Source organism: Panthera uncia, assembly GCF_023721935.1.
Source record: "Panthera uncia isolate 11264 chromosome B2 unlocalized genomic scaffold, Puncia_PCG_1.0 HiC_scaffold_24, whole genome shotgun sequence".
In the NCBI taxonomy this organism is placed as follows: Eukaryota; Metazoa; Chordata; class Mammalia; order Carnivora; family Felidae; genus Panthera; species Panthera uncia.
In genome coordinates this window covers 107,366,796-107,384,202 of record NW_026057580.1, presented here as the reverse complement: position 1 = coordinate 107,384,202, position 17,407 = coordinate 107,366,796, and the positions used below count along the sequence as shown (strand labels likewise).

General features: G+C 35.9%; 1 protein-coding gene across 1 annotated transcript in view; it reads right to left on the bottom strand.

The window, feature by feature from the left end:
- SCAF8 (SR-related CTD associated factor 8) overlaps positions 1–17,407 on the bottom strand; it is a 101,933-nt gene that overhangs the window by 36,421 nt on the left and 48,105 nt on the right. Inside the window, 6 exon segments of the mRNA XM_049653161.1 lie at positions 4,526–4,643; positions 6,397–6,476; positions 7,559–7,735; positions 10,840–10,970; positions 12,034–12,187; positions 13,222–13,383. Coding sequence (XP_049509118.1) covers positions 4,526–4,643; positions 6,397–6,476; positions 7,559–7,735; positions 10,840–10,970; positions 12,034–12,187; positions 13,222–13,383 — 822 coding nt within the window.

The window sequence follows — 17,407 nt, the reverse complement described above, 5'->3', positions numbered from 1 at the left end:
CCCAAAAAAAAAAAAAAAAAAAAAAAAAAAAAAAAAAAAAAAAGACTAAAATAATACACAAAAGCAAAAGCAAACTAACTGTCAAGGGTAATTCAACAGTGCAATAAAATCATCATCATCCAGTTTTACTGCATTACTAAAAATACTGTATATTTCAAGGTATAAATAAAAACGGAGACACTATCTCTGTAGTCTGCTTTTAAGCTCTCCTTGGAACACGGTTGAATATTTAGATTTTTCCATTTCTGTACATAATGGCAAAGAGAAGAAAAGTGATAGAGGAACATAGTTCATAATTATTACACAAAATAAAGATGAATACAAAGAAAGAGCAGCATTCTAGATTCCAATGATGATGGTGAAATTTAATATCTAAGTGAAATATGAGACTATGAGTTTTCAGACGACCACATCCTAAATGTACTTCTCAAACTCCAAAACTAATGGCAGAAAAATGTGTGTCTAAGAACAAAACTAGGGTCTTTTCATCTACTTAGTCACATAACTAGAAGAACTTTATCTTGCACCATTGTGCAACAAGCACCTGGACTGTTCTATTTTGCTAAAAGAACGTGTGACACTTTTTTAGGTGTATTTATCTTGAGAGAGAGCAGGGGAGGGGTGAAGAGAGAGAGAGGGAGGGAGAGACAGAATTCCAAGCAGGCTCCTTGATGTCAGTGCAGAACCTGAAGTGGGGCTCAATCCCACAAACCTGAGATCATGACCTCAGCAGAAATCAAGAGTAGGATGCTTAACCTAGTCACCCAGGCGCCCCAAGAACATGGGACATTTGAATTTAATTGGTGGCATTTCAATTACATATATTAAAATTGCTCATCAAGTTTTCTTCCCTATCTCTTTTAGCCTCACTTCTGTAAATTATCTGTAAGATGATGCCAAGTATATTTAAAAAGGATCCACTGGACCCAGGTGGCAAATGACTGTTTTTCTGATATACTGGTATACATCTTTAGTATACGTCCTGGTATACATCTCTACTTGCTTCAATGATGTCCTCATGTAAAGCATCAATACTAAAAAAATAGAAGAGGATTAATGGCAGCCAGTAGAGACTTCTTTCGAGGTTGGATTAACACTCATTAAATGTCACATTTTCAGGGATCCCTGGATGGCTCCATGGGTTAAGCGTCCAACTGCTGATTTCGACTCAAGTTATGATCTCATGGTTTGTGGAATCGAGCCCTGTGTTGATCAGCTGTCAGTGTGGAGCGTGCTTGGGATTCTCTCCTTTCTGTCTGTCCCTCCCCTCACTTTTGCAGACACTCTCTCTCTAGATAAACATTAAAAATAAATAAAAATAAAAACTTAAGTGTCACATTTTAATCAGTTATAGATCCCCATTCCTCCACTTTTTTCTGTATAAGTGACAGGAAAGACTTCATCAAAGGCTTTACTGAAATCCCCATATGCTATGCTATAATCCTACAACCTCAGGACCATGAAATGCAATTTATGTGAGCCAAGACATCAACTCAAGGCTCTTAATACTATCACCCATCTTAGGTTTCATCATGTTCAATTTACTTTGTCCATATATTCTATATAAAAAATTACTGAATCAAAGTAAGTTACATAATGACAGCTCTTCATTAAGTTGTTGAATCTTCCATAATTGTTTTATTCCTAACATTCTTCTAAAAGCCCTTTTTGTTAGTCATACTATTTTCATTGTCAGCATTTCATTTTGAGCTATAGCTGTCCTGACATCTTTTGAATATCCTGATAAAACAATTACCAATATCATGATCTACAACTTACTCAAGACAACAGCAATCATTCCCCTTCTGACATGACTATCACTCCCTTCACAATTCGGTCACTCCCTGGAAGGGCTCTGTTTTCAGTGGTTTTCTCTTGTTAGGGACACGAGATCTCAACCTGCATGCAGGTGTGGTCAGGGCTGCAATGAATGGGGTGGCACCAGCAATGCTACTCTTTTCTCTGAGACATAAAAACTTTTAGGCTGCCAGAATGAGCTCACTGGTGAACAAAATGCTTCCTTTTTCTGCACATGTCACCCTATCTTAAACACACTAAGGCAACTGGTTTGCCAATTACACACTTTATTAAATTGAATGGTTACTCTGTTGATACGCTTTCTGATTCTAAATTTGCCATAGGTTTTGAACATTATCCACCGGATATATTAGAAAAGTTGCTTTTATTCCACTACTCCCTTTCTTTAACACTCATTTTTGAATAACAGAAGCTTTTAACAACATCTACTTCTTTCAAAAGGATCTTATTACTGGGATGCCTGGGTGGCTCAGTTGGTTGAGTGCTGGACTTCGGGCTCAGGTCATGTTCTTGCGGTTTGTGAGTTCGAGCCCTGCCATCAGGCTCTGTACTGACAGCTCAGAGCCTGGAGACTGCTTTGGATTCTGTGTCTCCCTCTCTCTGCCCCACCCCTGTTCACGCTCTCTCCCCCCAAAATAAACAAACATTAAAAAAAAAATGTAAAAAAGGATATTACTTTATCCTTTAAATCTGTGGAGGAAAACAAATAAATAAAATTGTGGAGATAATGTATAGGATAATTAAGAGACCAGAGTTCTGTTTTTCTTTAGTTGGTGAGATTCTTCAGACAGAATAGCCCTCTCTCAAGTTTCTAGTAATTTTCACTTCAATAATTTGGGTGCTGATTTTAAAAGTACTACCTTCATTTTACTGCTTCTGTTAAACCTCCTAAAATGAAACTAGATCTAAGACAATCAAAACTGTCACATTTATAGCTGGACAAATCTGTTGTTTGGATAAACTTTTCCTTCACTATTATCCCGTCTCTTTGACAGCTCTGTGATTTTTTATTATATCACTGACAACCTGTTTTTTTCCATTGATTTACAACTTGTGCTTTTCTTTAAACAACATCCAAATGTTCTGCATTGTACTCTACCTTTAAGTCTCTGAATGCTCAGGGAGACCTATCTGCCTGACATAAAATACTGCAGAATTCCATTCTCATAACTCCAGGTGTAAGTTCCAACCTAGCAAATACCATTAATGTCCATTTTATGTTTACTGTTTGCATGAAAAAGACAAGTTCAGATCCCAGCAGTGTCTCAAATGTTTGCCATACCTTTAATCTAAAATAACTCTTCCCTTTGGGGCACCTGGTGGTTTAGTCAGTTAAGCATCCGACTTCGGCTCAGGTCATGATCTCACAGTTCACGGGTTCGAGCCCTGCGTTGAGCACTGTGCTGACACCTCAGAGCCTGGAGCCTGCTTCAGATTCTGTGTCTTCCTCTCTCTGCCCCTGCCCTGCTCGTGCTTAGTCTCCCTCTCAAAAATATATAAACATTAAAAAAAATTTTGTTTTAAGGAACTCTTTTGTCTTCATTTCTACTGTCCTTCACTTGCACCTCTACCATCACAGGAACTAGAATTCTTCCCTGTGTTCATACAGATGTATGTGCTCCATTAGAGAAGAGAATACTTGAGGCCAGATGCTTTTTTGTTCATCTCATATATATCATTTGTCTAACAATGTATTACTCGTATTTTAAAAATGTTTATACTATTATTTTAGTGCCAAAAAGTTTTAATTCTTTTTTAATGTTTCTTTATTTCTGAGACAGAGACAGAGCATGAGTGGGGGAGGGGCAGAGAGAGAGGGAGGCACAGAATCTGAAGCAGGCTCCAGGCTCCAAGCTGTCAGCACAGAGCCCGACGCTGGGCTCGAACTCACAAACCGTGAGATCATGACCTGAGCCAAAGTTGGTCACTCAACCGACTGAGCTACCCAGGCGCCCCCAAAACGTTTAGATACTAGGAAAAAGTGTGATTGGGGGGGGGGGGGGGGGGGGGGGAGGGAATTGAAAACAGTCTTATTTAAACAGTTTATATCTGTATTTCTCTATATAGAGCAAAAATAGGCTTTGTAATGGATTAACCCTGACTTTGCCACTTTATCAATTCTAAGATACGATTCTTCTTCATATATTATCCCTGTAATTTATAGGATTCTTGTAACTCCATGGGATGTTGTACTTTTGAAGTGATTAAAAATTCTTAGCCATACATAAAATAATGATGCATCTTAGGACTAATGATATATGATATTAGATGTATATTTTTGCAATGGATGTTCCATTTCACTAAGGTACAACTTTCTGTAATGTACAATGGGCATCAAAAATCTATCTCACAGCATTAAATGTTATCATGCCTCACAAGCCTCCTGCCACACGATAATAGCCTAATTAAAAATAGCAATCTATTTTGCCATCATCACCATCAACAGAAGCAAAATCATCATGACCTTGTTTGGGAATTGAGCGGAGAGGAAAGCATGTGAAGTTTCAAGTTGTAATACGAGAACACCACCTCGAGTGTACCGAGCACATGCATATATCCAGAACACATTCTGGTAACAAAAAATATAAAGGTTCTGAAAAGGCTGATCTTGTAATAAAGTTGAAGAAAAACCACCATCCTTGAGAAACAACATTTTACAGAATACAGGCAGCAATAACTCTAAAGACCACAAGATGGAGGTATAAACCTTTTGAGGCTGTTGCTGTTCCAGGAGCTGCTGTCTGAGATGTTCAAGGTTTTGCTGCTGTAGTTGTTCTGCTATCTGATGAAAAATTGAATTGTTCACAGATTCTGAAACATGAGAACTAGAAGAAAAAAATAAATGGAAATACATTTTAAAAGCCAGTAAAGATAATATGAAAATAAGTGAATATTCAACTCCCCCAATGCCAATTAAATGAAACATACTCTACTATAATGTTTACTTTTGAAATATTAAGAGAAAATGGAATACCTCAGAACATTAATATGTTAAAATAGAAAGATCCTCTCCAATAGTCTTTCAATAGATGGATAACATGTTAAAGATACTCTGATGGAAGATCTGTTATTATGGTCTCAAGCTATTAAATGCATATAAATTAGTATTTTTTACATTAGAGCATTTTAAGAAAATCTCAATGAAAACACATAAAAACAGTTAAAAGTATTTAAACATCGTCACTTTAACTCCTTCTCTAACTATAAGATAGCGGGAGAAATGGTCTATCAATCAGTACATGTGAAATCTACAATTGTAATTGACCATAAACTTTATAAAACTAATCTGCTTTCTTTAGAAAAGCATTCAAATTATTAGGTATGTTAACAGAAACAGTATTTAGGTAAGAGGAAATAATAATTTAACTATACTCTGGGAAATTCACACCTGGAATACACCTGGAATTCTGGGTGCCACAAGGTAAGACATGAACAAAAAAGAGGGCATCCCAAAAGGGGCAATCAGGATGGTGAGAAGTCTTGAAACAGTTGAAAAAAAGTGTACTTCATCTGGAGCAAATAAACCTAAGGGGAAGAATGATACCTAACTTCAAATATTGAAAGGCTATGTCTCAAAAGATAATGGAGCAAATTTGTTTCCTTGCTTCAGAATGCCAAACGGATCAGTGTGTGTTAAGTAAATCATACAAGACTCAGTAACAAGAAATTATTTAACTTCTCATCATATAAGGCATAAAAATAAAACATTACAAAACACCTTATCAGAACCATTAAAGGAGATTCTTACATTGTTCAGGACACTGATCTAACATGATCTTAAATATTTCTCCTCTAACTTTATAATTCACAATCTAAAACATTAGTTTTTAATTTTTCAAGTAGAATATCTTTACCAAAAGGATATATTTGTATTTTTATGTATATAAATGTTTTTTAAAAATGTTATCCCAATATATAAAATTAATAACCTCTGCTCAAAACAAGATTCCCAGAGGTGTTCTCCCCATTCATCACCCCTCCTCCAAACCCCCAACTTCCACACCCCCACTCTCCAACATCCTCTTCCCTCACTGGTCTTTTCTCAAACCCACAAGAACCTAGGGCTGCACAGAACTGTTTGAGAAAAATAAAAAACACTAATCTAAATAAAAATATACAATCCATATCTTTAAAAAAAAAAATGAAGTCCCTACAGTCCTAATCCTTACTCCTGCTTAGTCAGAAACACTCCCAGAATCTGGCAGACTTCCTAGAAGTAGTCATTGACATTAGAAGCAAGCTTCTTTCCTATTATTTAAAATATTCTTACAACTGAATTAAATAACATAAAGCCTAATACAGACAGAAAATATCACAACTAGATTTATCAACATCTATCAATTTCCCTGTAAAGAATTTTGATATATCCCAAATATTTGCAAAGATCTGAGAGTCCAAATAATAGAGGGAGGCAACAAGACAACAACCCCACCATCTTTCTGTAGTGTGAGTGCTCAACAACCTGAAATTATATCCCAACTTATTCACAGTACACTTGGTGGTTCAGGAGGCAATGTCCCATCCAATGTTTATCGCAGTAATGGGAAAAGTTTATAGTTATAAAGAAAGAATTCTTACAGTTGAGAAGCTGAAATTTCCTTTTTGGGTTCTTCACTATGCTCAGAATCTTCCCCAAAATCAAACCTATCCATCAACTTCTAAGTGGCGGGGAGGCGGGGGGAGGAAAAAAAAAGAGAAAGACAAATTAAAAACTGCTTCACATGAAAATATGTTACTAATGCTATTCTGAATGTCAATAACATCCCATTAATTTACCTGTACATTTAATACAAAAATGTTTTATATAATCTTATGTTATGCTATAACAAAGCATTTAACTGAGTGGATCTTTATTTTAAAGTACTCTGACATACACTGCCTTATGTAGTAAAACAAATCACAACACACGGAATAAATACTGATGCTTTATAAAAGACTGGGATTAAAATATTTAAGTGGCTTCCCAATGAGAATAAAGCTTGATTGAAAAACATCTGCAACTATAATCAATGGATTTATTCCTAGTACATTTCTCCTCTTAGGATGCTCTATTATCTTTTACATGACCGATTTAAAGGTTTTTTTATGTGGTTTAGCTATTTATTTTCAGACTAAGGTGCTAGCTAAAAAAGTCTAATAACAAAACAAATCAACATTTGTTTTCCTTAAAAAATACAGCAGCAGAAGCACAAATAATATGGGTAATACTTCCAAGGTATCTTAATAGTCCCATAATTAACAAGACTATTGAGGCTAACACACAATAAATTACACATGAATGATTTTCAACTTTAAAACCACTATTCTTTATAGTCAGGCCTCAATTTATCATAATATTACAGCATATTGACAACTTGTAGAGAAGTGCTCCTTTGAATTTCCACATTTTGAACAATTATAATTTTAGCAAGTTAAAATTTTACAACATAGAACATGAAAATCAGTGTATTTGTAACATCCATAAAAGAAATTCAAAAATTCAGAAAATTATCATTTGCCTCAACGGTGAAAAAACAATTTTACCAACTAGTTAACTTCAGTGAAAAGAGAATATTCTAAATGTTTTAAGTGGAGTTCTTTCGGAAGCCTAAACTTTTTGTAAAATTCATAATGTCTTATACGGTCCAATGCATACTATAATAGTTCTATAATAAAACGTAGTCTACAGACTTAGAATCCACACGATAGCATATACAATGGAACACTTCCTACAGAACAGATCTGATAACGTAATGTCTACCTTGTTGAAAGACACCCCCTGTTCTAAGGGGTTCAGGGTGTTGGCCGCTGCAGCTGCCGCCGTCAGCTGGGCCGTGAGAGCTTGCAACTGCACAACCAGCCCAGCATCCAGGGCCTGCAGGATAGAAGGCTGAGGCTTCTGCTGCTGGAGCTGTAAAGTTTGTATCAACTGCTGAAGCTGGAAGGGAAAAAAGGAAAAGTCATTACGAACACATGCTGAGTTTTATTTGCAAGAATACCCACCTAAAACTTTCAGTCAATAAAATTCTACATCCTACAGTCTTTGGAAAAATAAAAATTTATATGAACTCAAAACAACAATTAAAAAAAAAAAAAGATTTTTAAAAAATCCTTAATAGGTCTTCTGTGCTTCTGGGAAGTCTTGAACTTTAAGCCTAATAAAGTGGTCATATCAGAACAGGTAAAGAACTCGTCAGACACAGACTGATTTTTTTTTTTCATTAAGCTTTTCATTCCTTCTTCAATAAACTCCTTCATCTCTGTAAAAGAACAAGTGACAACTGCTTCTGCTATCTTTCAGATTTCTCATCAGATAACACATCTCCTGAAAGCAGAAAAAGTAAGAAATCTGTCCCCTGGAGCAGTCTCGAAGTAAGGAAATTAAAGGTGAATAGTGCCAACAACTATTGAAAGCAAATCCCTGTTCCTCCTATTCACTCATCCTTTGAAAAAGCAGAAACAACAGTTAAGGTCCTGAAGATATTTCATAGTTAGATAAACCCTACGTACATCTTACAAGTAATTAATACTTTCCTAATCAAGATCTAAACCTGGGTTGAATCTGAAAATTATCACTTCAGAATAGAAACAATGAATGTGTACTGTTTAAGTGAAGATCAATTTACAGTGGGAGAAGGTACAAAAGCCTTCCAAGACGAAAGTAAGTAATTTCAGGCCTATCTAAAAACAGCAACATAAGAAACAATCTAGAGTCATCTGGCTATCAAATAAACAACTACTACGAGCTACTAATGGGAGAGCAAAGAAAGTAATACAAAAATATATGACAGCTGAGTTACTGCTCCAGAACACACAGGACGGAGGGAGGGAGGGGGAAGGAGGATGAAAGGTAGTGAGAGGAGGAAGGGTGGGGCGGGGGCAGGGAGGGGGGAGTGAAGGGGGTTAATATCATATTTTCTGGTTTACACATCTCTTTTGACATCCCCATTTTTCCACACAGCACTGTTACTGTTTCAGTCAGGTTCAAAGCACCGCAGCACCCTACGAAATTTTCCCTCTACTCAGACTTCATATTCTACCGATTACTGTGTCTTCTTAACTTTCTTTGTACTATTTCATCTGGAAATTCTTTGTACTATTTCTTCTGGAAAAATCACTTCTCCTGCCAAAATTATTTATTTGAATAGGTGTCTTTTAAATGAGAACATTTTCTTTATGAATTATTTTCAAAATATCATTATCACAAAATAAAATAATTTGATAATTTTATCTAATACCCAATTCAGTTTCCCCATTCGTTTTTACACGTTTAAAACTCTAGAATAGTCCCTTTTTTCTCAGACTGTCCTTTTAGAGTCTACTACTCTATTTTCACATATTCATTACTTCCTTTCCTTTATCACTGTTACCAATACTTGCTATCTCTAGGCTTCTTTCCCCCCTCATCCATTAAAGTACCATTCAGATCAAGTGACTTCAACATAAAAATCTGTGGCAATTCCACACTGCTAAGCCCTTTCTTTTTCAGCCTACCATTTCTGTCTTTTGAAACCCATGTCCCGGGGCGCCTGGGTGGCGCAGTCGGTTAAGCGTCCGACTTCAGCCAGGTCACGATCTCGCGGTCCGTGAGTTCGTCGCGGTCCGTGAGTTCGAGCCCCGCGTCAGGCTCTGGGCTGATGGCTCGGAGCCTGGAGCCTGTTTCCGATTCTGTGTCTCCCTCTCTCTCTGACCCTTCCCCGTTCATGCTCTGTCTCTCTCTGTCCCAAAAATAAAATAAAAAACGTTGAAAAAAAATTAAAAAAAAAAAAAAAGAAACCCATGTCCCACATTTAGGTCTACCATTTCAGATTTGTCATCGTTAACTTATATACACAGGCCATCTGATCCTCCAGACATCTCAACTCTAAAAGATCTTTTGTGTACCCAGCATTGTTATGCTCTATACACTCACTATTCACTCATTCTACAACAATGTACTGCCCATCTGCTACCTAAATACTGGAGATACATGAGTGAACAAAACAACAAAAAACTCCTCGTCCTTCTGTATGTATGTCCTTCATACATTCCAGTGGGAAGAGACAGAGAATGAACAAAATAAGTAAATTATATAATGTAATACAAGATAGATTATATAATGTAATAGAAAAGGGGCGCCTGGGTGGCTCAGTCAGTTAGGCATCCGGCTCTTGATTTCAGTTCAGGTCATGATCTCCTGGTTTGTGGGATCGAGTCCCGTACTGGTCTCTGCACTGACAGTGTGGAGCCTGCCTGGGATTCTTTCTCTCCATGCCCACCCCCTGCTTGCACACATGCTCTCTCTCAAAATAAGTTAAAATAAACTTTAAAAAAAAAAAGAAAGAAAGAAAGAAGGCAGGCAGGTGATAGGAAAAAGAAGTATGGGGGTGAAAGAATGTGCAGTTAAGAATGTGCAGTTTTAAATCACTTTTTAAAAGACTTAGTGAGGTGACATTTAAACAAAAACTTACAGGTGGCTGAAATCTTATGAATATCTGGAAAAAGAGTTTGGGGGATTTTATTGCACAGATCATAATAAATTTGGTTTTTAAAGGACAGGTTAAAAAAAAAAAAAAAGGAGATGCTAAGAATGAGCTATCTTCAAATCCTACCATGACTAGTTCCATTTCAAAGTCTCATTTCAAATGCCACTCCTCAAAAACACCTTCTCTTGGCTACCCTCCCTAACTCTGACCCCTTCTCCAAAACCTAGTCCCTCTAAAAATTCACTCTTTTCACTTATGTGTCACTATCTAAATAAAGCTTTATACTTAAGAAAGACATCTTTCCCAAGACAGAAGACCTCCCTGTCTTGTCAGCGGAGTAACAACAGCATCTAATAATGCTTGGCAAAAACTAGGTGCTAAATCAATATTTAGCGTAAAATGCATTTTTTATAGAACAGCACATATAACGATGTTTTACTAAATTTAAAACAAAGGCAAGCTACCGAGTACTAGTGTGATCTCATTTTTACAAAATAAGAGAACACATATTATTTAGGTGGTACATTATGAAAATGAGCTCTAAATCACTGTTCATGTAACAAAAAAAAATGCTCACCTGTTGGCCTTGAGGACTTTGTAAGATCTGAGCTACAGCGGCAAGTGTATCTGTATTTGTTATCTGAGATACCCATGGATCGGGCAGACCCTGGACAACATTGGCTGGAGTAACAGGTGTCACAGGCGTTCCTTTTAAAAAAGACATACCCACCCAAACAAATATGTAAAGTAAATAAATAAGACTTGGAAAGGTAGAGAGATTTGCTTTGTCACTTTTATAAAATATATACAAACTTAAATAAATGTTTTTATTTTATTGTATAATTACAGAATGAGGTAGGTTGAAAAAAAAATACCAAAAGGATCTGTCCATACTTGTCCTCATTAACTAAGCTACTACTTTAAAGGAGCCTACAATGCTTAGAAGTCATTAAAAATCTTACTACAGAAGAAGATTCAATGACAGGAGGAAATATTCAAAATATAATTTTAAAAAATATAAAACAGTATGTATAATATAAAGCTATTTTTGTTTAAAATGGATGTATATGAGGACACCTTGGTGGCTCAGTTAAAATGTCCAACTCTTGGTTTCGGCTCAGGTCATGATCTCATAGACCATATTGGGCTCTGTGCTGACAGCACAGAGCCTGCTTGAGATTCTCTCTCTCCCTCTCTCTCTTTGCTCCTCCCCTGGTTGCTCTAAGTAAATAAACTTAAAAAAAAAAAAAAAACAAGGATGTATAGGTGTATAGACACAGACACACACAACAAAAACTAAATATAAACCAAATGTTAATACTTAAATTATTATAAATTTTAAATGTCATTTAAATATACTTCAAAAAACAGGATTTTCAGATTATTACGAAAGTATTCTTGGCTCCATTAAATAATTTTTTCAGGGTTCCTTATAAATAGTAAGTTCCCCTACTAGACTGTGAATATTGAGGTGATTTACATGCAAGTTTAAAAGACTACAGGCAGCCTAAACCAGGAAAAAAACCTAAGTGACAAACCAATTTCCCAACATTCATTATATTTGTTACTAGGGATTTAAAACATTTTTAGAAAAGAATTACACACAAATATAAAATCTGAGTTTATTTTTCCTTCAAATTACATTTCCTTTCAGTTATCTAATGCTAGATAAATTCTCCTGCACTGTCAAACAGTTATTTTACGTATGAATAATCACCTGAAAAACAGGAGTAGAATATTCAGAGAACAAATCTCTAAGGAAGGAACATACCTGGGGTGTTGCTCATAGCAGCAGTAGTACTGGCCAAAACAGGTGTGACAACCGGGGGAGGAATCCCTGCTGCCATATCCAGAAGAGGCTGAATAATCTCACTCTTAAACACATTATTTTTCTGCCATAAGTTTAATACTCTCACTATTTTACTCTAGAGGTAAAAAGAAAAATGACATTTTACTTTTTTGCTTTCAGAGCCTTAGCACAGTCATTTCAGAGACTATTTGAGCAGCGGATGGGAAGGACGGATTCAAATACTTCTATAGTCCTTTCCACCTCTGAAATCATGTTTCTGTAATTTTGCATCTGCTTAACACACTTGGAAAAAAAGGTTCATCTGGATAGATATACGAGACAAATGAAAGCTACATTTAGCGAAAGGCAAGAATGGCAACTAGGTTCCAGCTTCTATGTGAGGTCTGAGGAGATCGCTGGTTAGGGCTGGCTGGAGACTGCGTTCAGGCTGCTGAGGTGATCAGGATTCATCTCAGCACCAAAGCTGTATTTACAGGTCATTTTAACTTTATTTTTTAAACAAATAACGAACTTCAGGACAAAGTCCTTATCTTACATGACTTTTTAAAAATTTAATAGTGCAATCAACCTATCAGAAGAGATTACTAAATTTCCAAATCAGCATCCAAAATAAGTAAAATTCTAACATCTTTGGACACACATAAACTTTTTTATTCTCTGTCAGGTTCCAAAGCCTTCTTTTTATGTGGTATGGAATATTTATTCACTCAGACTGGCAGGCAGCAGTGTGGTTTCTGGCACTGGTGAAACTCCACCATAACAAAATAAATGCAGTTATTTTCTATCAACTGCTTGGCAGACCCACGTTTCATAGACACTTAATAGGTGCATATCAGCTCAGGCCAAATATCAAAACACTGAATTAGTTTTGTGTGCAAATAAATAAGCTTTTAGTGTATTTCCAAAAGCTTATTATAGCCAGTTTAACACCAACCAACTGCTTCAATAAGTTAAAAATTAGCAAAATCATCTACATCTCTCCACTTTCAGAAGATTCTAAGAATCTCAGAACATGGATAGTGTAATAACTAAATATTCAAATTCAAAATTACTTAAAGGGTAACAAAATCATAAATTAAGATAATCCAGAGTCTCATTAAGACCAAAAGGTAATGTAATGACTTAAAAAAAAAAAAAAAAAAAGCATACCTTATCATCCCCAGGGCAACGATATAAATTCTGGAAAGTACTAATGATGTTATTACTAAATCTGGGTGCAAACACATCCTTTTCTTGACCAAACTGATGTCGAGATTGTCGTACAATAGAGTCAATAACATAAAGTCCAGGTACCTTGTATTCTGGTTTACACTGATAGAAAAAAGAAGAGTAGGAAGGGAAGGAATAATGAGAAGGAAGGTAACCTTCATTATAAATCCTATACAAGTACAGAAACAATGCTTATGTAGACATAACGAATATTCAGACGCTGACTATTCCACACCATCTGTCTCTAGAATAGCATCTTAAACAATCTACTTTGGCTACTCCAGACACCCAGTTCAACTGCCAATCACCTAAGTTCTGTAATAGTACTGCATAACTAGCTTGGATGACAAATAAAAGAATAAATAAGGCACTGTTACAAGAAAATTTTTTTTCTTTAATGATTTTGAAAAGCCACAAGGAAGGAAGCAGCAAATTTAGGAAAGAGCTCTAGAAAAAAGCATGGCCAACATGTATTAAACTTCATCTGAAATGTGTAACAAAGGGGTTTCTGTACTAAGGAAGGAACAAATAACAAGACAAACTATAACACTGTATATACACCGACCCTAAAGTCTCAAAAGTTTTCTCAACTACCACACCTGTAAGAAAGATAAGAAACTACCATTGTGATTACAAGAATCTATCCTATAAAAATATTTTTAAGCTACTCCACTGATAAATGTTTCTCAACATTCTTATCCGCCACCCAAATTGAGGAATATAATATAAGCCTCCTACTTTCTTGCCAGAAGCTTTTCTAGCCTATCTGGTCAAGTGAGCACAATGAAGACTCCTTTTACTATTAAGCTTACTGCTCCTGGTTTGTCCCTATATCCAGAAGCATAAGAAAACCTGCTTCTCAAGCATATGTTACTTAACATGGAATCATGGCTGCAAGATTCAACTTTCGGGTGTAATTAGGTAAGTCACCTAAAGTAACTTCCTGGCAATCATATATGGCACTAAAGTACAATTACATTCTTGAAAAATCCTTGGAAACTCAAGTACCTCAATCCACCCCCAACACACACGCACGCGCACACGCACACGCACACACACATTTCTAATGGCATTATCAGTGGAGGCAATGAGCGATTCCATTCTGCAAAAAGACAAGATGATGCTTCATTTGTTCCTTCAAATACTCTTTTTTTTTTAAGTTTACTGATTTTGAGAGAGACAGTGTGAGTAGGGGAGGGGCAAGAGGGAGGGAGAGAGGGAGGGAGAGAGAGAGAGAATATCCCAAGCAGGCTCCACACCATCAGTGCACAGCCCAAGAGCTGGACGCTTAACCGACTGAGCCACCCAGGCACCCCCTTTCAAATACTCTTCAAGAACATTATCCTTAAAGTCTTATTTACTCAAGAAAATGAGGAGTCCTTTAGCACCAATTCACAGTATCTATTGCAACATTCTGACTGTTAAGAACTTGAAAGATTTCATAGAAGGGCAATAATGTTGGTGTTTGGATAATGAAGTTTTAAGTTGAACCTACCTAAAGGTTGAAAGTTAAGGTTTTTGAAAGTCTGAAATAGTTTTCCCTCAAGTTCCAAAAACATTGAGCATTATTTGTCCTTGAGCTCATGTATCTGGCCAAGGCTATTTTCCTGATTACTATACATTCAAAGAAACAGAAACCTAACCAAGCAAAAAATGTATTTTAGTAAAGAGAAAAAAAATTTTTAATTTAATGAAAAGCAGGATATTCATTTTGTTAAAATGTATCTATTCCCTAATGCCACAAATATAGATAAGTGATTAATAATTATTTATTAAGTATTTTATTGGCATTTTAATTTTCCTAAAGACAAAATAATCTGAAATATTTCATATAAATAACTACCCTGAGAGTAAGACTGAACAGAATTTAGAAGTTGCTCATAAGAACTTCAGAAATTAATACTGAATGCTAAGTAATGAATGTACTAAATTTTTAAGAAATGCATCTTTTTCTTTGATTTGTACAAACACTCAGATTACAAACTCACAACACAGAAGAATCATGAGTATATAAGATAATAAATGGACCTTTATGGCCTACTGTGAAGATTCCAAAGCTTCAAAACTATATTAGCAGTTTAGTAATAAGCTGTAAGGCCTAAGGGAAAAAAACATTTCTTCATCCACAGGATCTTTAGATATACTATACATTAAAATGTGGGACAGATTTTCCTTCACTTATAGATTAGGTACTATTAGTCACATAAAATGACAAAAAAAAAAAATTCTTAAGTAGGACCTCATGCTTTAAAATAACTTAATAATTGGTAAACTTAGCTAAGTCAGCAACTAGAAACCTAAGGAAAAATTAAAAACAAAAATGTGAAATGTTTTTTCAATTTTCTCTTCAAGTTCCAGTACTAAAAATGCAGTAATTCTTAAGGCTTTCCACTGGTATGAGAAATTTTTACTCTTTAAATAATAAGCATAAACTTATGTCACATTGGGTTTTCAGTTATAACATCTTCAAACTACATTCTAGTAATTTCTAATTTTTTGTGCTTCAGAAATAGCCCTTTTTAAAGGGAGAGAAAGGCAGTAACACAGGGAGAATGCATCTTTGAACATATTTTGTGATTTTCATTCTAATGTTATCTAAGCTATTATGTGAATACCATCAAAGTCAGGGTTTTTTGACAAAAATACTCTCTAGGTTCCTTGGACCACATACTTTGCAATATATGAACTATTAAATAATCTAATGATTCATTAGACTGAGACTGCAATCAAGATGGCAGAGCAGCATGGAGACTCTCAGCTTGTCTCCTCCCTGAAACGCAGCTAGATCAGCACTATATAACACATAGCATTTATATAACAATTCTATTATTAGAATTTGTGCTGCCATTTTCAGCTATTAAAAGTTAACATTAGGAGCGCTTGTGTGGCTCACTCAGTTAAGTGTCCAAATTCAGCTCAGGTCATGATCTCACAGTCTGTGAGTTCGAGCCCCATGTTGGGCTCTGTGCTGACAGCTCAGAGCCTGGAGCCTGCTTCAGATTCTGTGTCTCCCTCTCTCTCTGCCCCTCCCCTGCTTATGTTCTGTCTCTATCTCAAAAATAAATACAACATTAAAAAAAAATCAAAAAGTTAACATTAAAGGAAACAAAGCTAGAATGGTAAAACCAGGAGCACGTGGGTGTACTTGCAAAGCACTGAAGGATGCTGACAAAAGCATGTAGTAAAGGGCTGTTCCCAGGACACGGCCATACCTGACACTACATGAGTTCTCAAAGTGAATACCAGAGAAAAATCCTCTCCTGTTTCTGGCAGAAGGGGGAGAAAAGGAACCATTTTGAGATAGCCAGCAGCATTCTGTTCTTAAGAAGGTATGCGCTCAGGAGAATCTATTTAACCAGAGCCTCAATGACCTGGAGGAAGAATACCCAACTCCAGTCTACTATAGCCATCCTGTCCTGCCTAAGAAGGATTAAGAAAAACTAAGAAGCATGTGTTAAGTCCATGATCCAGAGATACAGGCTCTATAAAAAACCTACAACTAACATCATACGCACTGGTGAAAAACTAAAAGTTTTCCCACTAAGACCAAGTATGGATGACAACAAGGTATGGATGCCCCTCTCACCAATGCTTTTCAATATCATATTGGAAGTCCTAGCGAATGCAATAAGACAATAAAAGGAAATAAAAGCTACAAAGATTGGGAAGGAAGGTTCAACAAATACTAAACATATATAATTGAGCCTACAAGATCTTTACTGCTATGAACCAATCTACATATTACTTAAGGAAACAACATTTAATTACATAACTTAAATTGGAAACACAAAATAAGTGTAAAGAATAAGTGGTATCTTCTTTTAGATGGTAAACACACTACTTTTCTGTCATTTTTGAGACTTCTGATGATTCAAGTTTTCCCAAAGTGTGCAACCTCAGAAGTTCCAAGAAGTCTGAACTAGAATTTAGAATCACGATAATAGGAATACTAGCTGGGGTTGAAAAAAAACAAAGAATTCTTTTCTGCAGAGATAAAAGAAGTAAAATCTAGTCCAAATGAAATTAAAAATGTTACGACTGAGATGCAATATCAAATGGACACAACAGTAAGGATGGATGAAGCAGAGCAGCAAAGCAGTGATCTAGAAGATAAAATTATGGAGAA